The 25,724-nt window shown below is 45.6% G+C and overlaps 13 protein-coding genes across 13 annotated transcripts; 6 read left to right on the top strand and 7 right to left on the bottom strand.

Moving 5' to 3' along the window:
• Positions 1-1,319: 1,319 nt before the first annotated feature.
• Positions 1,320-2,326, bottom strand: CANTADRAFT_150859 (TRAPP subunit). Its single transcript, XM_020206333.1, has one exon. The coding sequence runs from the start codon at positions 2,094-2,096 to the stop codon at positions 1,626-1,628; it is 471 nt and encodes a 156-aa protein (XP_020065594.1). The 5' UTR covers positions 2,097-2,326; the 3' UTR covers positions 1,320-1,625.
• On the top strand, positions 2,327-3,458 carry CANTADRAFT_150858 (uncharacterized protein). Its single transcript, XM_020206332.1, has one exon. The coding sequence runs from the start codon at positions 2,558-2,560 to the stop codon at positions 2,987-2,989; it is 432 nt and encodes a 143-aa protein (XP_020065593.1). The 5' UTR covers positions 2,327-2,557; the 3' UTR covers positions 2,990-3,458.
• ATP18 (F1F0 ATP synthase subunit i) lies at positions 3,459-4,993 on the bottom strand. Its single transcript, XM_020206331.1, has 2 exons — positions 4,665-4,993; positions 3,459-4,059 (listed from the first exon to the last, which is right to left on the bottom strand). Exons 1-2 carry the CDS (start codon positions 4,720-4,722, stop codon positions 3,929-3,931), a joined length of 189 nt encoding a protein of 62 aa, XP_020065592.1. The 5' UTR covers positions 4,723-4,993; the 3' UTR covers positions 3,459-3,928.
• Positions 4,994-5,264: 271 nt separating this feature from the next.
• Positions 5,265-6,257, bottom strand: CANTADRAFT_47866 (protein-lysine N-methyltransferase; the record flags this gene model as incomplete). Its single annotated transcript, XM_020209514.1, has 1 exon — positions 5,265-6,257. One exon carries the CDS (start codon positions 6,255-6,257, stop codon positions 5,265-5,267), a length of 993 nt encoding a protein of 330 aa, XP_020065591.1.
• Positions 6,258-6,366: 109 nt separating this feature from the next.
• Positions 6,367-7,392, bottom strand: CANTADRAFT_88404 (allantoicase; the record flags this gene model as incomplete). Its single annotated transcript, XM_020211447.1, has 1 exon — positions 6,367-7,392. One exon carries the CDS (start codon positions 7,390-7,392, stop codon positions 6,367-6,369), a length of 1,026 nt encoding a protein of 341 aa, XP_020065590.1.
• Positions 7,393-9,694: 2,302 nt separating this feature from the next.
• On the top strand, positions 9,695-10,669 carry CANTADRAFT_4501 (uncharacterized protein; the record flags this gene model as incomplete). The annotated part of the gene is made up of 1 exon (XM_020209170.1): positions 9,695-10,669. One exon carries the CDS (start codon positions 9,695-9,697, stop codon positions 10,667-10,669), a length of 975 nt encoding a protein of 324 aa, XP_020065589.1.
• A 688-nt stretch (positions 10,670-11,357) lies between these two features.
• On the top strand, positions 11,358-13,082 carry CANTADRAFT_20058 (MDR family MFS transporter; the record flags this gene model as incomplete). Its single annotated transcript, XM_020206512.1, has 1 exon — positions 11,358-13,082. The coding sequence occupies one exon, from the start codon at positions 11,358-11,360 to the stop codon at positions 13,080-13,082; it is 1,725 nt and encodes a 574-aa protein (XP_020065588.1).
• Positions 13,083-13,987: 905 nt separating this feature from the next.
• Positions 13,988-15,721, top strand: CANTADRAFT_47686 (MDR family MFS transporter; the record flags this gene model as incomplete). The annotated part of the gene is made up of 1 exon (XM_020209491.1): positions 13,988-15,721. One exon carries the CDS (start codon positions 13,988-13,990, stop codon positions 15,719-15,721), a length of 1,734 nt encoding a protein of 577 aa, XP_020065587.1.
• A 315-nt stretch (positions 15,722-16,036) lies between these two features.
• On the top strand, positions 16,037-19,065 carry CANTADRAFT_25004 (m-AAA protease subunit). The gene has a single exon (XM_020207290.1). It carries the CDS (start codon positions 16,058-16,060, stop codon positions 18,968-18,970), a length of 2,913 nt encoding a protein of 970 aa, XP_020065586.1. The 5' UTR covers positions 16,037-16,057; the 3' UTR covers positions 18,971-19,065.
• A 361-nt stretch (positions 19,066-19,426) lies between these two features.
• NPL6 (Npl6p) lies at positions 19,427-20,769 on the top strand. The gene has a single exon (XM_020207289.1). The coding sequence runs from the start codon at positions 19,432-19,434 to the stop codon at positions 20,728-20,730; it is 1,299 nt and encodes a 432-aa protein (XP_020065585.1). The 5' UTR covers positions 19,427-19,431; the 3' UTR covers positions 20,731-20,769.
• Positions 20,770-20,772: 3 nt separating this feature from the next.
• On the bottom strand, positions 20,773-23,052 carry FGR15 (Fgr15p). Its single transcript, XM_020207288.1, has one exon. It carries the CDS (start codon positions 22,663-22,665, stop codon positions 20,881-20,883), a length of 1,785 nt encoding a protein of 594 aa, XP_020065584.1. The 5' UTR covers positions 22,666-23,052; the 3' UTR covers positions 20,773-20,880.
• CANTADRAFT_150719 (uncharacterized protein) lies at positions 22,763-23,197 on the bottom strand. The gene has a single exon (XM_020206330.1). It carries the CDS (start codon positions 23,104-23,106, stop codon positions 22,861-22,863), a length of 246 nt encoding a protein of 81 aa, XP_020065583.1. The 5' UTR covers positions 23,107-23,197; the 3' UTR covers positions 22,763-22,860.
• CANTADRAFT_25001 (uncharacterized protein) lies at positions 23,189-25,558 on the bottom strand. Its single transcript, XM_020207287.1, has one exon. The coding sequence runs from the start codon at positions 25,316-25,318 to the stop codon at positions 23,315-23,317; it is 2,004 nt and encodes a 667-aa protein (XP_020065582.1). The 5' UTR covers positions 25,319-25,558; the 3' UTR covers positions 23,189-23,314.
• Positions 25,559-25,724: the final 166 nt, after the last annotated feature.

Here is a 25,724-nt window from a genome sequence, read left to right as displayed (position 1 = left end):
CTCGGCGATGGCGCGGCTGTCAATGTGCACCCAAAACGCACCACGCATGCACGAAGGCTATTTCCAACGGTGGGAGCGCAGACCGAACGGCGGTCTGGGGAAGAGATGAGATGCAGCGTGACTGCCGGACGCGTCGGTGGCTCGTATGGCATTTTGGATGTGCGGGAATACGGTGGTAAGGATCTGCTGGGGGATCGAGTCTTGTGCGGGTTGAATGCGGGAGTGCAACTAAGAGACCCTTGGCAAGCAGCAGCAGATGGGGCAAGCAGCACCAGAAGGGGAATGCTGCACCCGAGGAGCAATTGTGCCAGCATCAACGAGTATTGTGGCGTGTGTTTTCATCTCAGGCTTGGCCGTTAGAGTGGGGTGGGGGTGGGGAGATCCGGAACCCCACGGCGGACAGGATATACGTGTGGTGGAATAGGGTGGAGCGATCTGGGGAAACTGACCGAAAACTGAATTCGTATAATCCGAAGGATGTTTTGCTGGCCCAGATCCAGCTTGGGGTCGATCTACAAGATTGCTGGGTTTACTATGGGCTCTTTTGTGCCAGTTCATTGACCCAAGTGAACTCGTTTCACGTGATCGGATCTTGGATATATTTTTCAAGATTGTCGCTCAGTATGGGGAACACCCACAAGACACATTCTCTAGCGAGGAGTAAGTACTTTGACAAACTTTAGGGTTACCGAATTAATTATGCTATAGATATACAGAGGACACTTATGATTGATTACCAACTATGACTAGGGGCAATCCATGTGATTCTTCTCATCCTTCTTCTATCAAAAGCATTCAACAAGGGGCTGTCTATAGAAGATTCTAGAGATGGAAGATTCTAGTGATTCCATGGCAAAGCAGTGTCAATAGTGGAGAACATCCTCCTACCATACTCTGAAAATATTCTGACTTCACTCCTCGGGGAATCGACGCCAGTCCGACCTCACGAGTGATGTGGGTCCGTAGGTAAACCTCCCAGAGTAGTGAAGTACGGATGTTCAACACCATTTTCATTTTGGTCAATGTGTGAGCTCCAGCGAAATCGGTTTTGCAATGGCCCTTAACCTCTAAACTACGATGCTTGGGTTTTTCGTATCAGGCTTGGCCGACCCGCACCCTGATGCTGCCACTTATCTCTTGGCTTTTAGTGAGTCAATTGAACCTCTTGGCTGAGAATACCACCTCTTGGCTGAAGGAACCAGTCGCATCCTTCGCTGCAGAGCCGATCGCATAATTGCCTGTTTCAGCGATACGTGAAGCCGGCACTATTCCCGCGTCGGAGACGTCTATTTTCTCGAGAGCACGTATAATTTCCAATTCAGGCGAGCTCTGATTTGAATCACTAATGGATCACTACCACCATAGTGTCCAGGAGCTGGAATTAATTGTCTCCATCAGTGAAAAAGTATTAGATTCCCGGTAGGTAAGGGCGTTACTCACCTCTCGACCACTAGTACATTTAGCCTATCCTGATCAATTGCACTGTTTTGCGGATCTGCCTCGATCTCGTAGCCTGGTTGGACCCAAAGAACAGAGCTGTTTATGTTGACCATCTTTTGTTATGCTACCCAGCTGTGCTCCACTAAAGATCATCTAGTACGCATTTTCTGTAGATCCTTACTACCTCATCTGTACACTGGAAGCGACTGGATGTACGCGTCCGACTGGACAATGAAGTTGTGGTTAGAAATCTTGCTGTAGGGATCGTTTTCAGCAAGGAACTCCACGGGCGACAACCCGTTGTGCACAACGTTTTTCAAGTAGTGGGTGGAGTAGAGCTCCCAGAGCACGGGCTGGAGGTTGTCGATGTGGGTGTCACTGACAAGAATGAACTTGAGGCCCGTCATCGACTCCAAGTAGTGGGCGCGGTAGGTGCCCAACGTGAACGACTTGAGGGTGTTGTTGCTGGGGGCAAAGCCGGAGTCGTCGTTGGTGTGAGCCAACTTGCCGGAGATGTTCTTCAACGAGTAGAGGATGCCGAACAAGAGCTTGGCGGTGTCGGAGTCGTTGGTTTTGTTGATGGCATCGCCGTTGGTGTACTCGCGGCTGTAGATGCAGTTGCAGTGTCTGTCGAAGATGAAGAACGAGTGGATCATGGCGGATCAGAAGAGAAACACAAATCAGTAACGGCTGATGGCGCGATTGGCTGCGTGAGTCACTGTGCTGACTCAAGAACCGATCGGTTGACGTGCTGGCGAGTGTGGAGTGGTGGTGGCTAGCGAGCAGCCGGCGTGCCCGTACCACCGCGGGTCAGTGTGGTGGTGGCTAGCAACCTGCCGGTGGCGGCATGCCCCGTGCGCGGGAAGGCCATCCGCACGCGATGACTCAGAGTGTGGTGGCCCCGCCACCACGAGAGCCCCACGTGACATGGCATTATGAATCACCTCCACAGTGCGTGACTCAGGCGCCCAACACCACCACCACGTTTGTGTTGGCCACAGCGCGCCCACGCTGACTCCCGCCGCACCGTGCTTGGGCCCTCCACACTTCGCTCCACAGTGCGTTACTCACATAACTACTACTGCAAAATATATATAGCCTGCGATTCTCGGATCAAATGATTTTACCATTACATTACAAGACAGTACAACCAGTACAAGACAACACAGTACAACACAGTACACCACAGTACCCCACAAGCACAGCACTAGCACAAGCCCTTCACAGCACAATGTCTACCGAATACAGTGACGACATCTTCGAGTTCAACGACGACCTCTCGTCGGTTCCCCAATCGCCCTCGTTGGACGCCAGCTCTCCCGGATCGCCCTATGAGGACTACGGCTACAACTACAGCTACGGGTACTCTCCCGAGAGTCCCGAGGTCCGCGACATCGAAGACCACTTCGAACCCTTCCTTTACGAGTGCTGCATCTGCAACAAGACCCACACCTCTCCCTGCGAACACAGCGAGGACGACATGAAGTTGAACAACCAGTGGCTCATGTCCAACTACAGAAAGTGGCAGACTTCGGTGGTGAGAATATAACACCACGTTGGCTTCATTCTCGTTCTTGCATTTCTTTGGGGTTGGGTGTGCCGGCTGGTTATGGCACGTTTATAGCAATTAATACACATTATAGATAAGTTCAAAGACGTACGAAGAACGAAATGGCGATTTAATGGTTAACTAGGTGGCTTTCTGCTCAAATGCTAACCACTAAATTCATATAATATACACCAAATGGTTATCGAGTTCTGGTATCTAACAATGCAGGTATCAGTAGTTATTCACTGGGATTCTCTGCCTACCGAGTCCTACTGAACCACTCGCCTATACCCGCTCTATACCCGTCACACCTGATCTCCGCAGATCTTGTCAATCTGTCATCGTGTGCAACCAGCCTGTTTTGCAGTTAGTGACCCGAAAACTTTTCACAACCATTTTGTGGTGTCCGTGTCGCATTGCCTAGTGGGCCACCAAGGTAAATCGTGAAACGATGAGTCAATAGCCTGACAGGTCACACTCCATGCAAATCGGAACACGCAAACCGTTGCGGACAGACGGGCAATTTCTGGTTATTGGCCGGAGTCTGGACCTGGACTCCGACACCTCATCATGATTTCCGAAACGGTCATGCAACCCAGCCTGCAGACACCGAATCGGACATGCACTAGCGAGCCAGTGGCGGCGACACTGGTCACGTGACTACAACCACGTGAGCGCTACCTGTTCGGTCTAGACTCTGCTACACCGTCTGTTGGGGAGCTGTGGCGGCTGAGGAGCCCGTCCGGTTCAGGAGGCCTTCGGACTCTGATCCGATCTCCACACTCCACTCCAGTGGGTCCACCTCCCTGGAGGCTCTGGCTCAATGCTAAGCGTCTCAGGGATGCCATCCACATCGTCGCCTAGCTAGGACAATTCCACCACACCACATGTCTACATCAATGTTTCTAAAGTATCGTATTGCTATGAATGCCTAACCGTTTAGTCCTTCTTTTCCAAGTCAATGAACTTGCCACCGGAAGCGAATCTTGGGTGTCTTGGGTCATTGATGAACTCGTCAGAGTTTTGGGAGGCAATAGAGGCCTTGTAGATTAAGTAGTAGGTGATAGCAGCTAAAGGTTAGTATTTGTTGGGTTGTGGCGGATTACGAATCGGGACAATCATGGGGTTTTTGCAGGGACGTTGATCTGGACGGTTCTTTCCTGTTGCGGAATCTGGCAAGGGGGCGCAAGTTGTGGTTAGTTGGATTGCTCTGCTTGTTCAGGCAATAGGTGTGTATCTTTGACAGTTACGGGAATTGTTCAACACAGTCCACAGTCCCCACAGTTGGACTACTGTGGCCTGAGGACCCAGCACGTTTGTTATCACTTGGTCCTATCTGGTCCATCTCCTGTTCTGGTGCTGAGTTCTAGCTTGATTCGAATATCTGGACCATCGATTCTTTGCTTCCAGAAGCTTTTTCATATTGCAAACTTCATTCTTCAATACACTGGAATCCAACCTTTCGAAACGCCCAGGCCAGTCTCCACGTGCTGCCTCTGGATAGCCAACAACGTCAGTGGCATCCTCCATGCCAGTCCAAGTATTTGCTTGATCGATTGGTGCTCTATTGACCCTATTCTAAGCACATCCACGTCTAACGTCCATTTTTCATGTCCACGTCTTAGCTGTTCCACGTTGATCGTTATTCATGGCAAAGCCATCAGTCAGTACATACCACCAGTAGCGTAAGGCCACAATGGCTTGGCAACAGGAGTAGGGAATCTAACAGCCATCTTGATATATCTATGTTGAAAGAGTAGTAACACTTCTCAGTTTTTTTACTATGTCGGGAATGAATGGGCAGGTTTCATTGGCTGGTGAGCGCGGTGGGGACACGACGCGAAACCAAGGCTGCAACATTTGTGAGGATGGGCGAGAAACGGACCAGAGGAAGCGAGGAGTAGGGAGGCTGCTAGAGGGGAGTTGGCTTGTAGGTGTGGTGATTTAGGAGCTGGTGAGATGTGTTCTCTATAAAATTTCTGCAAGATTCCAGTATTTTGCAGTTTCTTTGGGCGTACACTATTCCTAGTGGCAGTCTATTGTCGTCTATTATGGTCTATACGGTTACGATTGTCCTTCTATATACACCTGGAGACTAGTCCGACGTGAAAATAGCACTCTTGGAAGTAAGCTAAAATTTTTAGTTTGGATTTTGAGTGGTCCATAAAGATTCTCTTCTAAGGTGCTTCCTCGATTAATTCAAAGATGTAGAATTTAAAGCTCAATTATTAGCCATCTGAGGATCCATTCAGCAATTTCCATTATTCCAGTATAATTAACCCAGTTTCGCCCTGATTTCGTACACCCGGATCTCAGGAGTGCGTTCTCGGAACCAGCACAAGGAATCGATGTCACCAGGGACCGCACAGCTGTTCACCACCGACCACTGGCCGTCAAACCACCTGTCCAAACTTGCATTCCAGTCGGCTATGGTCTGTTCGTTCCGCACGGTGGCTGCAATTAGGGCCATCTTGGTGCCACTTTGGAGGAAGTCACTGATGGTGGTGGCCAAAACGTCTAGGATGGACGAATCGTAGGTCACGTCGGCTGCTACCACCACGTCCACGTTAGCTGGTGGACCCTGAACAAAGTCAGGGGAGTTGGGGTTAGTGGTTCCCCACAATAACTGATGGCACTTGATGGTAGGTCCGTTGTCAATGGCATTCATGTGCAAGGTTTCACTGAGATTGTCGATCAAAGCAGCCGAGCCGTCGGTGATGATGATCTCTTTCAATGGCTGCTTTGTCAAGGCAAGACTCAAGAGCCCAGTTCCGCCTCCTAGCTCCAACACTGTTTTACCACTCCAGTCGTAGGGATGGGTGTTGAGGTAGTTAGATAGATACAAGGCAGCTTCCCAGGTGCGGAGACCAGTAGTGTTGGATCCTGAGATCAACCGTGGAGCTTCGTAGATCTTGACTGTGTGGTCGCTAGTGCCTGCACCAGATCCAAACCCTCCAACGTGATAGGTGATCACTTCCTTGTCACTTACATCCAACTGTTTGGCCCCCAAAAGTTCGCCACAGTAGATCTCGTACAACTCTTCGGCCATTTCTTCGCCTGACCGCTCGATCAGCTCAATGTACCGACGTAAGAACGTCTGTACGTAGTATGGGCTCACGGTGGTGATGCGAGAAGCGGACAAATAATCGACGAATTTCTGCTGGAAAGCATACTCATTCATACATGTATGATCGAGGGAGAAGATCTCTTTGGCAGAGACCCTCTGGCCGACCCAGGAGACGAGTTTGTCAAAGGAGACTACTTTCATTTGCATCAGCCATCGCAGCATTCGTTTCACCGGTGAATAAATGGGGTCTATATACAGGAGGTCGAGCCTACCTATCTTAGATGCTAAATACACGCAGGACTGGCCTGGCTTAGTTTGCAATGGTTCCCAAGACCCTGACTCTCTTGATGCCTCCATCGGGGATCATGGTCAACAACACATGAGAAAATGCCTTGGAGTTGTCGACATCAAAGGTGTGCTCCTGGTCAGGACCAGTTTTGGAGTCGCCCACCAAGACCTCCCAGGCGCTGGAGTCGTGACTGGGGATCTGGGTCTCGTCAGTGACCGAGATGGCCTTGACGTTGACCTTTTGTGGGAAGTTGCCTCTGAAGTGTGCCGTGTCCACCACTACCTGCTTGATGTTGGTAGAAGCACCCAATCTGATGACCACCCAGTCCACATGGCCAGGGGTTCTCGATCTGGTGGTTTCCCAGCCGTCAGACATGTCGTGGCCCCTGCCTGGAAGAAGCAAGTTGTCGGCAGAACCGAAATGCTGGTCGGAAACCTTGATGGCCACTCCTCCGTTGTTGACGGAGGCCAAGTCCAACACGGTGTCCTTGGCCTGGGGTTGGATGGGGATCACGGCTCCGTACAATCTGAAACGGGCAATTCCTCCATCGGGGTACATTCTCAATCTTGCGTGGGTGTAGTTCTTTTCAGTGAGGGTCTCTCTGGTGAAGAAGTGTCTCTGGGAAGGTCCACATTCAGTCTTGGGGATCACAGACTCCCACTCGGACTCCTGGACCGAGCTCAAGTCGTCACCATCCAATTTCTGGATAGCTTCCACTGAAATGTGTGGGGCGTGGTTACCATTGAAGAATGCAGTGTCAACTTCGGTACCAATCAAACGGGCAGACGAGACCCCAAGCTTGAAAATGACGTAGTCAGCCTCAGCAGTGTTGTGTCTTCTGGTCTCCCAGCCATCGTACCACGCACCTGCATGGGTGAAACGAGTGGCGTCTCTAATGGCAGCCTTTGGCTTGATCAAGTTGTCAGCGGCAGCAAACCATTCATCGCTGAACAGCAATACTTTGCCGCCCACCTTTTCACCAATGACATCAGTGTAGTTGTAGACGATTTGTGCGTTGAATTCTTGTTCGGTGAGGATTTTGGCCATGGTGGAGTGTGGAGGGTACCAACAGGAAATGGTTGGGTTTTTATGGTTAGTCGCTCAGTGATAAGCGCCGGAGATCACCGAGGAGGGGAGCTGTTATCGGGGACCATCACGTGAGCACCGATCTTGGCGGAATTAGTTCCGTTCAGCGGAGGGGATTAGAATGTACCCAGACAGGGCCCTTTGGGTAGGAGTGATAGTTGGATTCAAGGTGGGATGGTTGATTGGATCTGACATGTGTCTAGTAATATGTCAGGGGAGGTAGGAAGGGCCGAATCAGTCGAGAAACGCGTACCATGGGTTTCGAGAATTATCACAAATTAACGATCTTTTGAAAGTATCAGCCAATGCCTCAAGGTGATTATAGCTCTGGTTGAACTGTAGAATGATTAGTCAACACATTTATCAATAGCATCTTGTGGCAGTCATAAAATTATGCCTCCACATTATTTCGGCCATGCGAAGTACATTTTTTATGTTGTGAATCAACAGGGCCCCAGCTTTATGCACGATTCTGTTCCAGGTGTTGAATTAGGAAGTGCAGTAGGTTCCAGATTTCAATTTAGAAGTTGTCTAAAATCCATAATTTCCAAGTGGTGATATGGTTCTGGATAATCTCTCCGGTTAAGGTTGTGTTTCCAGAAGAACCAACGCTTTATTTGAAGATATACCCCTCGGACTCATTGCAAAACTATGGAAAATTTCTACCAGTTTCTCTCTTTGACATCTCCAGTATCTGGTACACTGAACCATTCGCTTTTCGTTGTATGGTGTTGGTTTAAGTATGGTATTATCTAATGCATACCGGAAAACTACTCAGCACTATTATTACGATTAAGTTAAAGATACTGATGCCAAATGCCCAGTTGGGTCTCTTCTGGAATTCTGATACTTCTTAACCTTCGCTGCGAATTGGATTTCACATTCATGGATCAGAACCGCGGGCACCAATAAGAAGCCTAGACCCCTAGTTTCGCCACCTCTCTTGTGACCATATAACCGAGTCAGCCGCAAGTCCGAGCCGTCTAGCGGGGCCCAGAATACTGCCATATCTGAGCCATTTTTCCCGTTTGAGGCTGTCTACTTAAGGTATGTGAAGCCGGGATGTGAAGCCCTAGACCCGGTTAGAACCCGGTTGACCCGCAAGAAACAGTCTCGTGTCCCTAGACACATACGGAGGCCACCATATGTAGATGGACACAGATGAAATTAGCTTTCGTTCTCGATATCGTGCTGATGACACTAAATTTAGGAGTAGTGCCGTAATGGATCTTCTGCGTGGTCCGATACGCTGGCTTAGACGGCTAAAAATAGCTCGCCTCACCTGAATGTGGGAGCTTTAAGAAAATGGGCGGTTTCAGAGTCTCGTGTACTGCTGGTACGACCACACCATCGAAGCAGCATCGTAAAAGTGCTTCCATAGACACCAATAACGCTATTACTAGATCGGACCGATGCTGCAATAAAAACGGTTTGCTAAAAGTCTTGGCTGAGGTGTGTCTCTACGAAAATATAATGACAGAAATTTACGATGCTCGCTACCGCGGCGCTCGTATCTCATCGGAATTTTGCGCGATATTAATTACGTCGCTCCTTATTTTGAGTTGGATGCGGGTCTCAACCGTACATGTACATGCTGGGGTGCCGGTGCTATTTATGGGACGGCCAAAATCTTTCTGTCGAATAATCCGGGCTGTTGAAGCATGTCATGAACTAATGCCATCGCTCTAGACCCACACGTGTAGACTCCTTGAACCACGTTGGCCCTGATCACCAGAAGCTCCAACCTTGCAACGGGATAAATGCACCAAACCACAGTTGTACCCGAGCACGGGGCTCCTTGTCATCCCCCCTTCCCCAAGCATGGTGTCTTTCGGATGAAACACCGAAGGATAGTCGGGACAACTTTAATAAGGACGCATCGCATAATCGAGGCAGCTTTGTCCCACGGAGCCACATGGGGTAGGCGCTCGATACCGCCTCATGAAGTCTATCCGATCACGTATATTTATGACTACTGAGGAATTAGGCTGGGATCACAACCGTTACATATCAATTATCAGCTATCCGTCGTATTAGGATTGGATGTCGGCACCAGCTAGAGCGGACCGTACGGTTATTTTTAGAGTTGATCCCGAATGTGCACACATGGCCTGGAGAAATAATTCTATTTCGAGGCGTTCAGGTTGTTTCAAAAGCCCCGGTGGCTGCCCAAGGTACCGCTGGGGCGAACTGGTGAAGGTATAAATACGCCGGCGGCTTCCTGGAAGTTTGAGCAGTGAACAAGCTTTTCTCCAGGTCGACCATGACTAAAATATCCAAACAGGTGTCCACTATATTCATATCAGTTCTCGCACTCTTGGGAATTGGTGCTTTCATCCATTATACCCAAGGAATCCATCTAGACTTACTGGACAGATTGTCGGTTGCAAAACGTGAGGAAGATGGTGATTTCGAGTTCAGAATATATTCCAACAACGTTCGTTACTCTGGTGCCAGAAAGAGACAACCAGGCGAACAACCTTGGAGCGACAGAAAGCAGGGCGTGGTTGACGCAATCAAGTCCAGAGACCTGCAGTACCCTACTCTCGTCGGTTTACAGGAATGTTTGTACAATCAGTTAGATGATGTCCTCGCTGGTCTTAATGACGGCAACGACGACGAATGGGTCCACTACGGTATTGGCAGAGACGACGGAAATAAAGCTGGGGAATACTCACCAATTATCTACAAAAAGAAGGAATGGAAATTGCTCAATTCCACTACCAAGTGGTTGAGCGCCACTCCTGATAAGCCCAGTATTTACCCGGGCGCTGCAACCAAGAGAATCGTTACTATGACCACCTTGGAGCACATTAGCTCGGGCAAAACCGTCAACTACTTCAATACTCACTTCGACCAAAAGTCCGCTGATGCTCGTAAATTCAGTGCCAACCAAATCTTGACTTACATCAAGGAGATTCCAAATGACTTCCACACATTCTTGAGTGGAGATTTCAATTCTCTCGACACCGACATCTCCTACAATACCTTGAAGACCGATTTGGTTGACACCAACACTGTGGCTTACAACCTCTACAACGAGAATTTGTTCACTTACAGTGGATTCGCTCCAGACGCACAACAAAGTAATATCGATTTCATTTGGGCCCCTGCCAATTCCAATTCGGATGGTAGCAAGGTCAGAGTTATTGGCCATGAGGTGCTTGACAACTTGTACAACAACTACCACTTCAGTGATCACAGACCCATCACCACTCATTTCAAATTGTGGAACTAGTGTGGGCTACTTCTTTATGCATTTCGGGCATGGTTTAAACTGGGGCATTTTCTTCTTTCACTACATTTTTACGATTTCGTTTCTCTTCAAGTTATATTATAAATAGATTTTAAAATACTGTTAGATATTCAGATGTGTGTGTAAGGTCTGTCCCAAATAATAATTAGACATGTGGCATAAATTGCATGCGCACGCGTCTGCAGCGAGTCCAGAGCTAGATGTGGACCAAGGCTTACCTAATCCAACTGTTTGCACAACCTCATGTGAGAAAACACGTGAATCCAGGATCTAGCCCATTACTATTACCCGATTAGCGTCTAAACAATTTTAGTGGGTAGATCTAGATTAGTTTTGAATCTTGCACATTTAGCTAGTGCAGATCAACGCAACAGACTCTTGAAATAGCATCCTCACCTGCCACCCTTGGGAGTTCTGCTTCTTGTATTGATCTACTACGTCTTGCATCTGCTCTCAAAATGTTGGGCCCCAACTCAACCAAACTTTCTGTATAGTATCTAGTTGTCTATTCTTCTTTGCATCTCACTGGCGGTCTGGTTTTTCCAAATGAGGAAACTGTCATGCACATCATTATTTGACTTGAAGTGCGGAGTTCATGCAGCTTAAATCGCCATGTGCAATACAGAACATATTACATAAGTAAAGGATTTGGATTGCAACTTCAGCACAAATGGATTCTTCATCAGAATTCCATTTTGGACCCCTGCTTCCTGGACCTGAATCCGATAATACACAGAAGAAGAAAGCTGAAATCGTTGACGAAGAGTCGGTAGTGCTAGAATTGATCAATGATAAATACTACGAGAGCAATGCTGGTGATGGAACTAAATCTACCGACCACTATCTCACCGGAGCTCTGTTGTATCTAACATTAACCTCGTGTTTGATAAACTTATTTTTAACAGCATTGGATCTGACTATTGTGGTTACTATATTCACTACCGTGGGGAACAAGTTCGATGGGTTCGACAGAATCGACTGGTTGACATCAGCGTTTTTGTTGCCGATGTGTGTACTATGTCCAACATATGGGAAGGTGTCCATCGTATTCGGGCGTAAGTCGACACTCATGTGTGGTATAATCATATTTGAGATCGGGTCTTTGATCTCAGGGTTATCCAATAGCATGAACATGCTCATTGGCGGAAGAGTCATTCAAGGAATAGGTGCTGGCTGTATACAAGCAATTACCAGTATCATAATTACGGAATCAGTGCCCATATCCATTAGAAGCTATTCACTAAGCATGATGGCCATTTCATTCTCGTTGGCAAGCGTTTTGGGTCCATTCATAGGCGGTGCCTTCACCAGTCATGTGTCGTGGAGATGGTGCTTTTACATCAATCTTCCAATTGGAGGACTTGCATTTTTTATTCTTGTCTTCAGCTCCCATCCCCCTAAACCAACCGGAAGAATAAGGGACAAAATAAAAACCATAGATATATGGTGTAGTGTCTTACTCATATTCGGGCTAGTGTTGGTATTGATCGCTACCAGCTTTGGAGGAAATCAGTACCCCTGGCTATCAGCAGCTGTGATAGTTTGTTATTTATGTGGAGGATTCTCGCTTATTGCATTCGCACTATACAATTTTATTGCATCAAGGAACCCATTATTTGCCAAGTTCATATTTAGTATTCCCCAGATATTGTTTGCATCATTATCAGGCTTTTTCAACTACGCATTTTTCTTGGGTAACATCACGTATATTACCGTTTACTTCCAAGTAATTTTCAATCATGACTCCTTTCAATCTGGAATAGATCTATTACCTTTGATTATTTCTGCCGCAATTTCTGCAGTGGTAAATGGAGTACTCATAAAGGTCACTAGACTTGTCAAGCCATATTATGTATTTTCCGGAGTGATGGGGGTGATTGGTTGTGGGGTTCTACTATTATTGGATAGGCACACCAAGGTTGGTACACGGATCGGATTCTTGATCATTACTGGTATTTCAGTTGGTTTTCAGATCCAAAGCACCATTCTTTCCTGCCAACTTAAAGCACCACGAGATTTGACTGGATCATTGATCTCAGTAACCACTTGGGCAACCTTCATGAGATTTTTGGGTGGCTCAGTAGGTGTGATTGTCGCAACGGTAATTTTTCAGACTGCGAGCAAAAATGCAATAACTAAGGTTATCTTGAATGCCCCTTACTCAATTCAAGATCAGTTTTCCACAGTAAATCCGCTGCAAATACTCAGTTCTCCAGAACAGATAAATAATTTCCCACCTTATATTCAGGAACAAATACTTGACAAATTGATGGAATCTATAAGAAAGGCTTTCATTTTTGGAGAATGCTGCGCAGCAACAGCTCTTGTATGTTGCACTTTCGCAACCAATTGTCGCATACCCAAAGATCAGGATATTCTTCGAGAAAAGAGATAAGGAGATTAAGTTGAGTAATATCCAAATCTAAGTAATCAATAAGTGCTTACTAAAAAGAGTCACATGTTTGGTATAGATCTATCCATTTTCACCATATTTAGTGTAAGTTGTAGCTGTTAGAATTGCCGAGGATTTAAAAAATATTTGCGAAATGTGTCACATGCGCCGCTAAATTGGACCACAGTTTCAATAATGCTGGTCACCTGCTTCTTAATGAAGGAAAGGGATCGACAGCCTGATCCTGCAGCATTGTGGAGATGGAAAAAAAAACTCTAAGTGCTCACATCGCGTATTCCCAAGAGTCGCTTCAATCTTACGTCCGCATTATTTTTTGTTGTGCCTTAATCATAGGTAAAAATAACACACTGTCACAACTCTATTAAAATTGTCGAGATGCTTTGGGGAGGTCAAACTCGGCTTGTTTAAGTGGATGTTATAGCTGTAGTGATACAACCTGCAAGAACATAATCGAGGCTCGGTAGCTTTTACTTCGATGAAACTGTGATTTGCGATAAGGGGAAATTGATTGTATTGTTTGGCACATGCAACTAGACACATGTGAGGCACAGGTTGGTCCCGGCGATTCAAACCATCTGCACGTAAAAACTACGTATTTCACGAAACTTAATTATGGAATAAATGCCAGATGAACTTAACACATCAAGCACACACACGTATCATATGACAATTGAACGATACTATTTCTTGACTCTGCTTCTTGCTAGAATGAGCTTTAAAATAGAAACATCCAATGTTCCATGATGGGATTAGCCTCCTTCGAGACGAAGGATTTGCGGATTGACGCAAGATTTACAGTGCGAAGAGTTCATCGAATACTAAGAGTATTGAATGAACACTTTATAAAGCTTCCAGCTTCTCAGCAATATGACTGTATTCAAGGCAATATGGATCAAACATCCGACTCCAATGTTGAGCTAAAGTCAACTAAGGAAGAGCCACAAATCCACGTTCTCCCAATAGATGATTCACAAGATTCTGTCAGTGCGGCTGAGAGTTCCGGGAAATACTATGAAAGTAATGCCGGTGATGGAACAAAAGCTACAGAACACTTTATAACAGGACCACGATTATATTTCACTTTACTTTCATGTGTATTGGCCGTGTTCTTGACAGCACTTGATGTGACAATTGTGGTTACCATTTTCAGTACTGTTGGAAATAAGTTCAATGGATTTGAAAAAATTGACTGGTTGACTTCGGCATACATGTTGGGAGTTAGTGTACTCTGTCCAACATACGGAAAGTTATCAATTGTATTGGGGAGAAAATGGACTCTTGTAGGTGGAATAATTGCATTTGAAGCCGGTTCGCTCATTTCTGCCGTTGCTCAGAGCATGAACATGCTCATTGGTGGAAGAGTCATTCAAGGTGTTGGTGCTGGATGTGTCCAAGCTCTCACACAGATCATCATGACTGAAGCAGTTCCAATTTCGATAAGAAGTTATTCTCTCAGTCTCATGGCATTAACATATTCCATTGCAACTGTTTTGGGACCATTTATTGGTGGTGCATTCACTTCAGATGTGACTTGGAGATGGTGCTTCTTCATTAATATCCCCCTTGGATGCGTGGCATTAGTAATGCTTTTGATTACTTACAGGCCCCCACCACCAACTGGAAAAGTATGGGAAAAGCTCAAGACCATTGATGTCATTTGCTCCATTCTCCTTATCGCAGGAGTTGTATTAATCTTGCTCGGAGCCACATTCGGTGGCAATGAATTTGCATGGAAGTCTGCTGCTGTGATATGCTGCTTCTTATTGGGAGGAATCTGCCTAGTTGCATTTGTGATCTATAACTTCTTTGTATCCAAGAACCCTTTATTTGCCAGTTACATTTTCACAATTCCCCAAATCATTTCAGTATCCACTTCTGGCTTTTTCAATTATGCATTCTTCTTGACTGACATGACCTACCTTACTGTATACTTCCAGGTGATATTGGGACACAGTGCATTCCAATCTGGGGTGGACTTATTGCCATTAATCGTTTCGGCATCTATATCAGCGGTTGCAAATGGTATTTTGATCAAGAAGACAAGATTTGTAAAGCCAAACCATATTTTTTCTGGAGTTATGGGGGTAATAGGAAGTGCCTTGCTTACATTAATTAAGAGAGATACTAAGACAAGCACTCGAATTGGATATTTGATTGCCACTGGTATTTCAACGGGATTTCAGCTCCAATCCGCTCTTATGTCATGCCAAATCAATGCGCCAAAAGAAAAGACTGGATCTTTAATTATGGTTACTACCTGGGTGACTTTCACCAGGTTTTTGGGAGGGGCAGTTGGTGTTATTTTTGCTACCGTTATTTTTGAGACAAGCAGCAGAAACGCAGTTTCTAGAATTGTTAGAAATGCCCCAGAAGCAGTAAAACAACAGTTTGCCACTGAGCAAATTCTGAAGGTTTTGAACTCTCCTAAATTAATCAAATCGTTTCCTCAAGAAATTCAAAACCAGATATTTGATTCCTTGATGGATGGACTCCAAAATACATTTTATTTCGGGGTGGCATGTGCTTGTGTTGCATTAGTTACCTCCATATTTGGAACCAACAGAAGAATACCGAAGGATGAAGATGTGGTCAAGAGTGAAGAAGATTTGAAACATCACTGATCAGCTCATTCTAATGAATTCAAGATTTGTTCGTTTCAAGTGCAAAACATGCTTCTCAAATTTTGCTATACTAGCCTGTAACTATTTCAAAATTTCGTAATAAATCTTTGTGGTCACATACGTGATACAATCGTTCTAAAGGAAGGGTTTTTGTCCATGCTCATTGAATCATGTAGAAGCGATTTTTGTCCCCAATATACCTCTTGCCTATTCTCATTCCAACATTTTGTTAGCTTGCGCACTTCTTTCCCAAAGTAGCAGTCGACCTTTTTCCACTACCTCACTGAAGGCAAATGAAAATTCAACCACTTCAGTCGAATCTACAATCCCATCATCATGGCTATAGGAATAAGTAAAAGATCCGTGAGATCATTACTTACCCATAGGAGTCCCCGTGCTTCGATAGCCATCGCAACAAGACAGTTCCATCCATCCAGACTCGTCAAAAACAATCATCAGGACCATCATGACAATGACCAAGTGAACAAGGAGATTAAGAAATTGAAGGAATTAAAGGATACTTATAACAATGCTGGATTCTTCGAGAAATTTCAATTGAAGCCTAAATTGCTCGAGCAAGAACTCAAGATCACTGAGGCACAGTCGAACAAGCTCATAGATGAGAATATCAAGACACCTATCATCGAAGTCCAGAACCCATTGGAGGCAAAAAGTATTGAAAGGTATCAGACTGTTTACAAGTTTATGTTAAACTCATTTTTGGATCAGTGCAAAATCTACGCCACCAACCCAAGAGCAGTTACCAACGTTAATCCAGACATACTTATAGAAGAGATTGTCGATTTGTTCAAGAAAGTTCACCCCGACCATAAGCCTATAGAGAAGCAAGAAATCTTGTTTTACTTCCACGTCTACTATGCATTGGCTAATAACCTCGTTTTCTTGGATGAGTTGAAGTTCGACAATGAGATTGTGAGCAAACTCTTGAGTCAGTACGTCAACTTGACTCCTACAGATGACAGAGCTGAAATTTATGGACAAGTGGCAGAAAAGTTGTCGCTTCAAAAGGATTCAGTACAAGGGTGGTTTGAAATTTTCGACGTATTGTCGTCGACTCCATTCAGAGAAGGAAATGACAGAATGACATGCCCATTATGTCCTTACGAATACTCTCGCTATGAAAGTTTGGTTAGAGAATTCGAGAACTTAAAGAAAAAATTTAATTATGATGACGCCTTCAAGTCATTCAACTTCAACACGAACAAGAACTCAAACGAAAGTGGAAACAAGGGCCCCAATTCGAAAAAGGACTCAGACAAGTCTAAGCCAATGGAGTTCGAAATAAATCTCAACGGCTCCCCAATGAAATACTTCCAGATTGGTACCCTCATTGGTTTGTTGCTTTACATCATGTATAACATGTCCTCAGACTCCAACAAGGAAATCAGTTTCCAAGAGTTCACCTCCAAGTTCTTGAACAAAAACCTTGTATCCAAGATCATCGTTGTTAACAACAGAACAGCTGTTCTTGAACTAAACGAAAACGGAAAGGCCCAATTCGGACAAGCTGAAGGGGGATCTCACTTCTACTTTAATATTGGTTCTGTCGAAACATTCGAGAGAAGTTTGCGTGAAGCACAAGATAGCTATAATATCAGTGACCAGCTCAGAGTGCCAGTTATCTACACTACTGAAGGTAGCACTGGAAAATTATTGGCCAACTTTTTACCAACTGTTTTGTTCTTGGGTGCTATCTTTTACATGACTAAGAAAGCAGGCAGTATGGGAGGAATGGGCGGTCCATTAGGATTCGGGAAGTCTACTGCTAAGAAATTCAACCAAGAGACCGATGTTAAAATTAGATTCAAGGATGTTGCAGGTATGTCGGAAGCAAAGATGGAAGTCATGGAATTTGTCAAGTTCTTGCAGAACCCAGAAAAGTACGAAAAATTAGGAGCAAAAATCCCTAGAGGTGCTATTTTGTCTGGTCCTCCAGGTACTGGTAAAACTTTGATTGCAAAGGCAACTGCCGGTGAAGCTGGGGTTCCATTTTACTCTGTTTCTGGTTCTGAATTTGTGGAAATGTTTGTCGGTGTTGGTGCTTCCAGAGTTCGTGACTTATTCAAAACTGCCCGTGAAAATGCCCCAAGTATTGTTTTCGTGGATGAAATTGATGCTATTGGTAAGCAACGTTCGAAGGGAAATGCAAGTGGAGCTAACGATGAACGTGAAACTACATTGAACCAATTGCTCGTGGAAATGGATGGTTTCGAGAGTTCTGACCACGTTGTCGTTTTAGCTGGTACCAACAGAGCCGATATTCTTGATAAGGCTTTGATGAGACCCGGTAGATTCGATAGACATATCTCTATCGACAACCCAGAATTAGAAGGCAGAAAGGAAATCTTCCAAGTTCACTTGAAGAAAATCACTTTGGCCGAGAATATTGATACTGATTTACCTGGTAGATTAGCTGCTTTAACTCCAGGATTTTCTGGTGCCGACATTGCTAACGTCTGTAACGAAGCTGCTTTGATTGGTGCTAGATACAATGCCGAAGCTGTGACTTTGAGACACTTTGAGTTAGCTATTGAAAGAGTTATTGGAGGTGTTGAAAAGAAGTCTAAAATCTTGAACGCCGAGGAACAAAAAATCGTTGCCTACCACGAAGCCGGCCATGCTGTTTGTGGTTGGTACTTGAAGTATGCCCATCCATTGTTGAAGGTTTCCATCATTCCAAGAGGACAAGGTGCTTTGGGTTATGCTCAATACTTACCGCCAGACCAATATTTAATGTCTACTCTTCAGTTGAACGATAGAATGATTATGACATTGGGTGGAAGAGTGTCTGAAGAGCTTCACTTTTCTTCTGTCACCAGTGGAGCTCACGATGACTTTAAAAAAGTGACAAATATTGCCCAATCAATGGTGTTGAGATTTGGTATGTCCAAGAAGGTGGGTATGGTAAACTACGCGGACACCCAGTCCTCAGAAAACTTGACCAAACCTTTCAGTGATGAGACTAATAGAACAATTGATGAGGAGATTCAAAGAATTGTTGAAGGTTGTCATGCCAAATGTACTGAACTTTTGAAAGAGAAAGCACATGAAGTTGAATTGGTGGCCCAAGAATTGTTGAAGAAGGAATTTATCACCAGAGAAGACATGATCAGATTACTTGGACCAAGACCATTCCCGGAGACCAATGATGCTTTTGATAAATATCTTGATGGGAAGGCTGCATTCAAGAACGAGAAGCCCGCTGAAGAGAAGAAGGACAACGAATGAACTGCTAGCAATCACTAGCGTATATATCTTGTAAATAAATAACGCATCAACAGAAATAAAATTTCAGAAATCAAACTGTTGCTGAACGTGTAATTGAAGCCAATAATGTAAGCTCGGAGCCTATAAAGATGATATTAGGAAATATAATGATACTCATATTGAGTGAAGAAACTCACAGTTTTCGCAGTATCTCACCAGTGAGCACTGTATATAGGGCAACATTAGAGATAAGACTACAGATTTATCCTACTTATTCTTCTCCTATCGAGAAGAAAATCCACCTTCCTGTCGTTCTAGTTACCATTTCTAGTAATAGCGACAGTGGGCATACACCTTCCTCTTCAATTGTCCCTTTAAACATGCCCATAGCTAAACAAAAATACAACTCTGGAACATGTACGCGCACGACCCTCTCGCACAAACATTTCGAGATCCGGAGATTCAAGCACACCATCATCAACATGTCCAAGTCCAAAGTGAAACACGAGCTGTCTGACGTAGAGAATTCACCAAGAGCGACGCGTAAGAACCGCACCAATTTCTCTGGGTTGGATATAGAGTCGGATGGGGACGACGGAGAGTATGACGAGGCCGACAGAAGCAAAGATAACATCGATGAGGATGTCGACTTTGAAGATGAAAGCAAGGCAGCAGCCAGTCGTGGAACAAAAAGAAAAGCTGAAGAAGAAGAGCCGATTGAGGAGTCCGAGGGCGAAATAGATGGAGAAGAGGATGAGGAAGAGGAAGAGGAAGTGGAAGAAGAAGTGAAAAACGAGAAAGGTACCACCACACAGAAGAAGACGATCATCAAGAAAGTGCCCAAGAAGAGAGGAAGAAAGAAGCTTGAAGTGATGTTTTCCGAAGAGGGAGCCTTCGACGAAGACGGAAACCCCATCAACGTTAAAGACGACGAAGTTGTGATGGATGATGAAGATCCCAAAGGTAAGGAAAAGGTTGACAGCGACGGCTACTTGGTGGGAGATAGAGAGTACCGCAACAAAACTTTTACCGTCCTCAATCTGGGGAGAAAATTGTACATGATTTCCACCGATCCTGCCAGGTTAGTGGGTTTCAGAGACTCATACTTATTGTTCAAAACTCATAGATACCTTTTCAAAAAGACTTGCACAGAAGAAGAAAAGGCTGACTTAATAGATCGTGGATTGATTCCAAACTCCTACAAGGGTAGGTCGGTAAATTTGGTGGCTGCCAGATCAATTTTCAGAGAATTTGGTGCCAAGGTACTCAGAAACGGTAAGAAAGTCATCGATGACTTCTGGGAAGAGCGTGCTATCAAGAATGGTGATGTTCCTGGTGCATATGCCGATCCACTCGAATTATACGGTAACAAGAATGGTTTGATCGGCGAACCTGGTTCCAATGGAGGCTCTACTCCCGTTATATCTACCCCATTGATAAGTTATCAAACTGACCCAACATGGATGTATCAAATGGCTCAGCAAACTAAAGATTTCAACAAGAAATTGTTGAATGGAAGAATACAGCTGTATAACAGAGGAATTAAGGACTTGTATACTAATCAAACTTTCTTCCCAGCCTTAACTCAACCAACAAAGACAAAGAAATCGGTGATATCAAGCTCGGGCACTTTTATTACTAATGATATAAAATTTACCTACCCTGATATCAGGAAGAAGATCACAGGATTGAAGGATATTCCAAAAGAGATTTTCGCTGATGTTGATGAAGAGATCAAACAGGCTATCTTGGCTCAACAAGAGTTCGAGAAGCGTGCTTGATCTCTTTCGATTTGTTCCCATATGTATTAATAAAGCTCAAGTTTGTGATACAGTGTAATATTCATTAAATGTCAATGTATAGATTGTCAAAATTCCAAGCCCAAAGCTTGGATAGAAATAAATACGTTATTAGAATTGAAGATTCTGGTCTTAGTTATTGAAGACAACTTCTTCATCACCTGAGTCTAGCTCGCTATTGGTATCTAAGAATCCTGAATCATCCATGTCGGGCGATTCTTTCGCCATCTTTTTCTTTTCCATGTGTGCTCTCAACTCGAAGTCGACCTTAGTCTTTCTTCTACCAACATGTACAGTGATGTCGCCTTCTTCGACAACTTCTGCATGTTTCTTCGAATAAGCAACCTCTGCCTTCGCTTCCTTACCAGATATCTTGTGATTTACCCTAATGTGTTTGGCGAGTGTATCATGTCTGGTGAATATCCTTGGACCGACCAGTGGATTTTGTTTAACACAAACATAACATTTGAATAACTTCTTTTTCTTTGAGTGAACGGTCTCTTGATGCCTTATCAACTCGTATTTTCTGGAGAACCGACGTAAGCAAACCTTGTGTGGTTCGTCTGGTGAAGGCAATTGACACTCGTGTACTACATCTGGGTCATAATTGGATGATTTGGTAGATTGCTTTAATGCTGTGGTCTTCTTTATTATCTTATGAGCTGCCAATTTTGCATCCACGCGTATCTTCTTCTTTTCCTTAGGTGTCAAGCCCGACAAAGATTCAGATACAAATTTGTCATGCTCACGATATTCATGATTTTGAGGATACATTCCTGTTGGAGTGTGTGAGCTTGAATCATCATCGTTGGTCCCAATTGACGAATTATCAGAATCTGGGGATTCTCCTCTATAATCGTTTTCCAACCCTCTTTGGGCGGCTGCAGCACGTCTTGCTTTCCTTGCCACTCTTAATGCACTTGCCTTTTCGGATGATGGGACTGGTTGTGCCATCTTCTTGTAATTAAACTTTGAATAGTCATTAATAAACCTGTAGTAACATTCGTTCAAGTCAAATTGAATAATTGACAAAAAGTGATAAATTGCAGGCTTCCATGACAACAAATTGTACACCTCCCAATAATTTAAATTCATTATAATGTTGGTCAAGAATCTAATTGTTCTTGTTGATACGTCGACGTCCTTGTGGTTCGTAGAGATCTTTATGAATATATCGAAATTTCTTTCAATCAATAAATGCAACTGGGACTCAATAGGATCTTCATAGTTGATGTACTTATCAAGATCATCTATCAAGTCGTAGTATGTCTTTTTCAATGAGGCAATATTGTCAGCAGAATCCAGTTTCATATTGAACAATAGGGTTGCAATCTTAAATAAGTGTTCGTTATACTCCCTGATGCCCGTTGGAGCCACTGTAGTTAAAATTTTAACGGTTTCGCCTATTGGCAATGACTCCAATTCGGTTTGATACCTGGTAACGTCTTTTTCGGTGGAAGGTATTCTAGGGGGTAAAGGTGCAACATTAGCTGCAAAATGTGAAATTGAGTAATTTGGAGGAGAATGGTATATGGGACGATGGCTCTGTAACTGAGAGTGATGTTGAGGGTGCTGGGATGGGTGCTGATGGGCCACGAGTTGTTGGTGAGATAAGTGCAGAATTTGCAGATGCAGAAGTTGGGGAAATTGGGAGAGCTGGGGACCATGATGCAGAAGCTGGTGTGTTTGGGGCTGCTGCAGCTGCTGGGGTTGCTGCAGCTGTTGGTGTTGTTGCAAGTGCAGGTGCAAGTGTTGTAGCAGGTGCATAGGGCCATGGGGGTGCACTGACGACAGGGCCAGCGGCAATACTGGGGGACCCAGTTGCACGGAGGGGACTCTATCCTGCTGGCCTCTGTGCTGCTGTATTGGGCTGTGGCCAGCAAATTGATATAATGAATGCATGGGGGCTCCGTTCATGGTGAAGTTGTTAACGGCAAAAAAAATAAAGGGGCAAGCTGGGAGTCTTAATCCGGGATTGGAAGTAAGTTTTTAGCCAGAGTGGAAAGCGGCAGCTGTATATAGCAAGGTATGGTGGTGCTGGGAGCCGAAACTAGAACCAGGGGGGGGCACAGACAGGATGATTTGCTGCCAGATTACTATTACAAACAGCGCTTAGTTAGCAATTGGGTGTGAGGGCGGGGAACCGGACGGATTGAGGGGGTGGGAGGAGATTTTGGCGGCGCTTCCTGGAGGAGTGGAGCCGTAAGGATGCCGGGGTTCCTTTGGAGTGGGAGACGGAGACGTAAGGGTAGAAACGGCCTGGTGGAAATGCTGTAAAAATCCCACCTGGCCGTTGGTGACTGCAATAAAATTTTGTGGCTGGGTGGAGACACGACATGCTCGCACGACCTTCCCCATTTGGCGAAGTTACCCGGCTCCGGCGGGGGTTTTGTGTCACGATTTTGCAACCAAATTGTAGCGAGGGGCCCGTCAACGATTGGCCGGTTTTGGGGCATGGCGGTGGGGGACGTAGATTAGGCCTATGTAAAGAGGTGGTCACGTTATTGGCGGCACGTGAGTCAGTTGTCACGTGCGTCGGTTCCGGTCTCGGGATCCCAGGCTCCAGCTAGGGGGCTCTGGGGCTGGGTTCTGGCACGGGTGGCTGCTGAGATTTGGGAGTGGCTTCAGGCTCAGGCGCAATGGTAACAGGCTGGTTGGCATCCGCAGGCAATGTGTCTACCGATTCCCCAGCCACGAGCTGGTTCGAATTGCTCCCGTCGTGGCCTCCTCCCACCCTGAACGACTGGAAGCCAGCACTGCCAGTAGGCGATTCTTCGTCACCCTGGGCATCTTGGAGGGCCCCAGAGTCTGCCAGTGGTTGGCTTATCACGTCAACCACTCTGTTTTTTGCCGTGGGAGAAGGGGGCTTTGTGTCCTTGGAACTGAACAGCAAAAAGCCGGCATAGCCAGGCTTGATGGTGAAGTCCAGGTTTAAGTACTGCGGATGTGGAAGTGGCTTGCCAAAGTGGTGCTGCTTGGTGACCAACGCGTTGGGGTCGTCGATAACCTCCACGTTCTCTTTGGCGTAGTTGACAGCCATCTTGTTTTCCTTTCCCGTGACCCCATGCTTACGGCGGATATGTCTTGCCAACGAGTCGTGGCGGGGATAGCTCTGGATTTTCGAGTTGTTTCTCGAGCAGTAGATGCACTTGTAGATCTTCTTTTTGGTGGCATGCACAAACTCTTGGTGTCTCAAGAGTTCGTTCTTGCCGTAGAAGATTTTGAGGCACCTTCTCAAGGTGGTCGGGTCGGTCAATTGACACTGGTGGATCACGCTGGATTTGTTCTTTTTATTTTTATCGTCTTGTGCTTCAAGAAGAAGCTCTTGAGCCTCGAGTCCCTTGGTCTTTCTGGGTGATTGCTGAATGAATTTTAACTGGCTGGGGAACTGCACCAGGGGGCTTGTAGGATCATCAGGTCCGTCTCTCGCCTTGCTGCCCATGTCTTGTTCCTTGTCCTTGGCATCTGCAAGCAATTTGTCGTTGTCGTCTTCGCTACTGCTGACATCCGATGGTTTATTGTTCTGTACCGAGTATCCCGATCCTTGATTGGATTCCAACATTGGAAAACGGGTGTCCTCGGTGCCACGAGCCTCGATGGAATCTTTCCTAGACCTCGTGCTCAGAGGTTGTTCTGCGATTTCATACTCATCAAGGTCGCCGTCCTCTTCATCTTCCTCCTCTTCGTCCTCCTCATTTTCGTCGTCCTCGTCATACTCTTCTGATCCAGATGGACTTATGTCGCTTTCAGTCGGATCGTTGATTCGGTGCAGCGAGTTTGCCCTGCTCCGGGTGAGATATGGATTACGGCCCGATTCTTGCTTTACCCTGGACTCCGATTTGCGTCTGGAGCCAATCTCAGATCTCCGCCGATGCTTGCCTGTAGCCAAAGCTTGATGTGGCAAATCGACGCCAGTGTATGGATTTATCTTTATACCATCGAACTTCCGGTCCTCGGACTTGGAGTTAAATGAATGGTAGGAATAGTTGTAGAATGGGTATGGAAATGGATATTGTAGGCCTGATAACATATCGTCGTTGAGGTAATTTGCTGGAGGCTTGATGATGGGCCCAAACGAGGTCGGGGTGACCTCAAAACCTATCAACTTCAAGAAGTACTCGATATCGGGAATGATATTGATCAAGTGATAAAGTTCCCAACACTGTAACGAATAAATTAGCTCCACCAAGTACTTTGTTATGTGGGACGAAAGCGACAAATTGAAGTACGACGATGCAAACCGGTGAAGCTGGGAATAGTTATCGATCAATATTTTGGACAATGCCTCGTTGGGGTACACGGGATGTTCCTTGGGCAAAAACGAGTTGAGTTTGCGCCTCTTCAACGACTGCTGGTACGAAAACGTCCAGGATTCCAACGGCGTAGGTATGTACGAGGTGGTCTCGAAGAGCATGGACTCGATAGATATTCTGGAGTTGTCGTCGAGACCCTTTTCTTCTGTTAGCAAGTACAAGATCTCCAGGAGTCGAGCTGAGTATGCGTTGATGGATTCGGTGTGCTCTGTTGGTCTTTCCAGGAGTATGAACGGTCTGTGGGGGGTTAGTTTCATCAAGTCATCGATAATGGGGTCGTGGGGAGGGTGGTCGTTTGCTTGGTAGGGGCTGTACGGATTGGACCGTGGGATGGTTCGTTCTATCCTTCGTATCAATGCTGGTTGTTAGTAGCTAGAGTAGGGGTGGCCCAGCAGGTGCAAGGCATAGAGCCTCGGGGCTGGAATGGCCTGAAAATGCTGGATTGCGTGGTAAGATCGTACGTACCTTCTGGGTGGAAGTCTTCGTGCAAAAACTCGCTGTTCGGCTAGATGTTAGATGGTCCATAGAGGTTGGAGTTTATGGGACACGGCAAACCCAAACGCAACCACCAAAAGCAGCGATGGTGGTCAAGTTGGATGGCATGGCCATGGCCCCCGGATGGGCTGCTTCAGGCAGAGCCAGTTGTTTCCCAAACATCAGGCT

This window comes from Suhomyces tanzawaensis (assembly GCF_001661415.1).
Source record: "Suhomyces tanzawaensis NRRL Y-17324 unplaced genomic scaffold CANTAscaffold_2, whole genome shotgun sequence".
NCBI classification, from domain to species: Eukaryota; Fungi; Ascomycota; class Pichiomycetes; order Serinales; family Debaryomycetaceae; genus Suhomyces; species Suhomyces tanzawaensis.
The sequence above is the reverse complement of the archived record's forward strand: the minus strand, read 5'-3'. Positions and strand labels throughout refer to the sequence as shown.

Coding starts and splice junctions, on each gene's coding strand:
- CANTADRAFT_150858 (XM_020206332.1), top strand. CDS start 2,558: ATGATTTTACCATTACATTACAAGACAGTACAACCAGTACAAGACAAC.
- FGR15 (XM_020207288.1), bottom strand. CDS start 22,665: ATGAACGGAGCCCCCATGCATTCATTATATCAATTTGCTGGCCACAGC.
- CANTADRAFT_150719 (XM_020206330.1), bottom strand. CDS start 23,106: ATGGGGAAGGTCGTGCGAGCATGTCGTGTCTCCACCCAGCCACAAAAT.
- CANTADRAFT_25004 (XM_020207290.1), top strand. CDS start 16,058: ATGGCTATAGGAATAAGTAAAAGATCCGTGAGATCATTACTTACCCAT.
- NPL6 (XM_020207289.1), top strand. CDS start 19,432: ATGTCCAAGTCCAAAGTGAAACACGAGCTGTCTGACGTAGAGAATTCA.
- CANTADRAFT_25001 (XM_020207287.1), bottom strand. CDS start 25,318: ATGAAACTAACCCCCCACAGACCGTTCATACTCCTGGAAAGACCAACA.
- CANTADRAFT_150859 (XM_020206333.1), bottom strand. CDS start 2,096: ATGATCCACTCGTTCTTCATCTTCGACAGACACTGCAACTGCATCTAC.
- ATP18 (XM_020206331.1), bottom strand. CDS start 4,722: ATGGCTGTTAGATTCCCTACTCCTGTTGCCAAGCCATTGTGGCCTTAC. Junction 4,060..4,664: donor GTGGCCTTACGCTACTGGTG/GTATGTACTGAC, acceptor ACTAACCTTTAG/CTGCTATCACCTACTACTTA.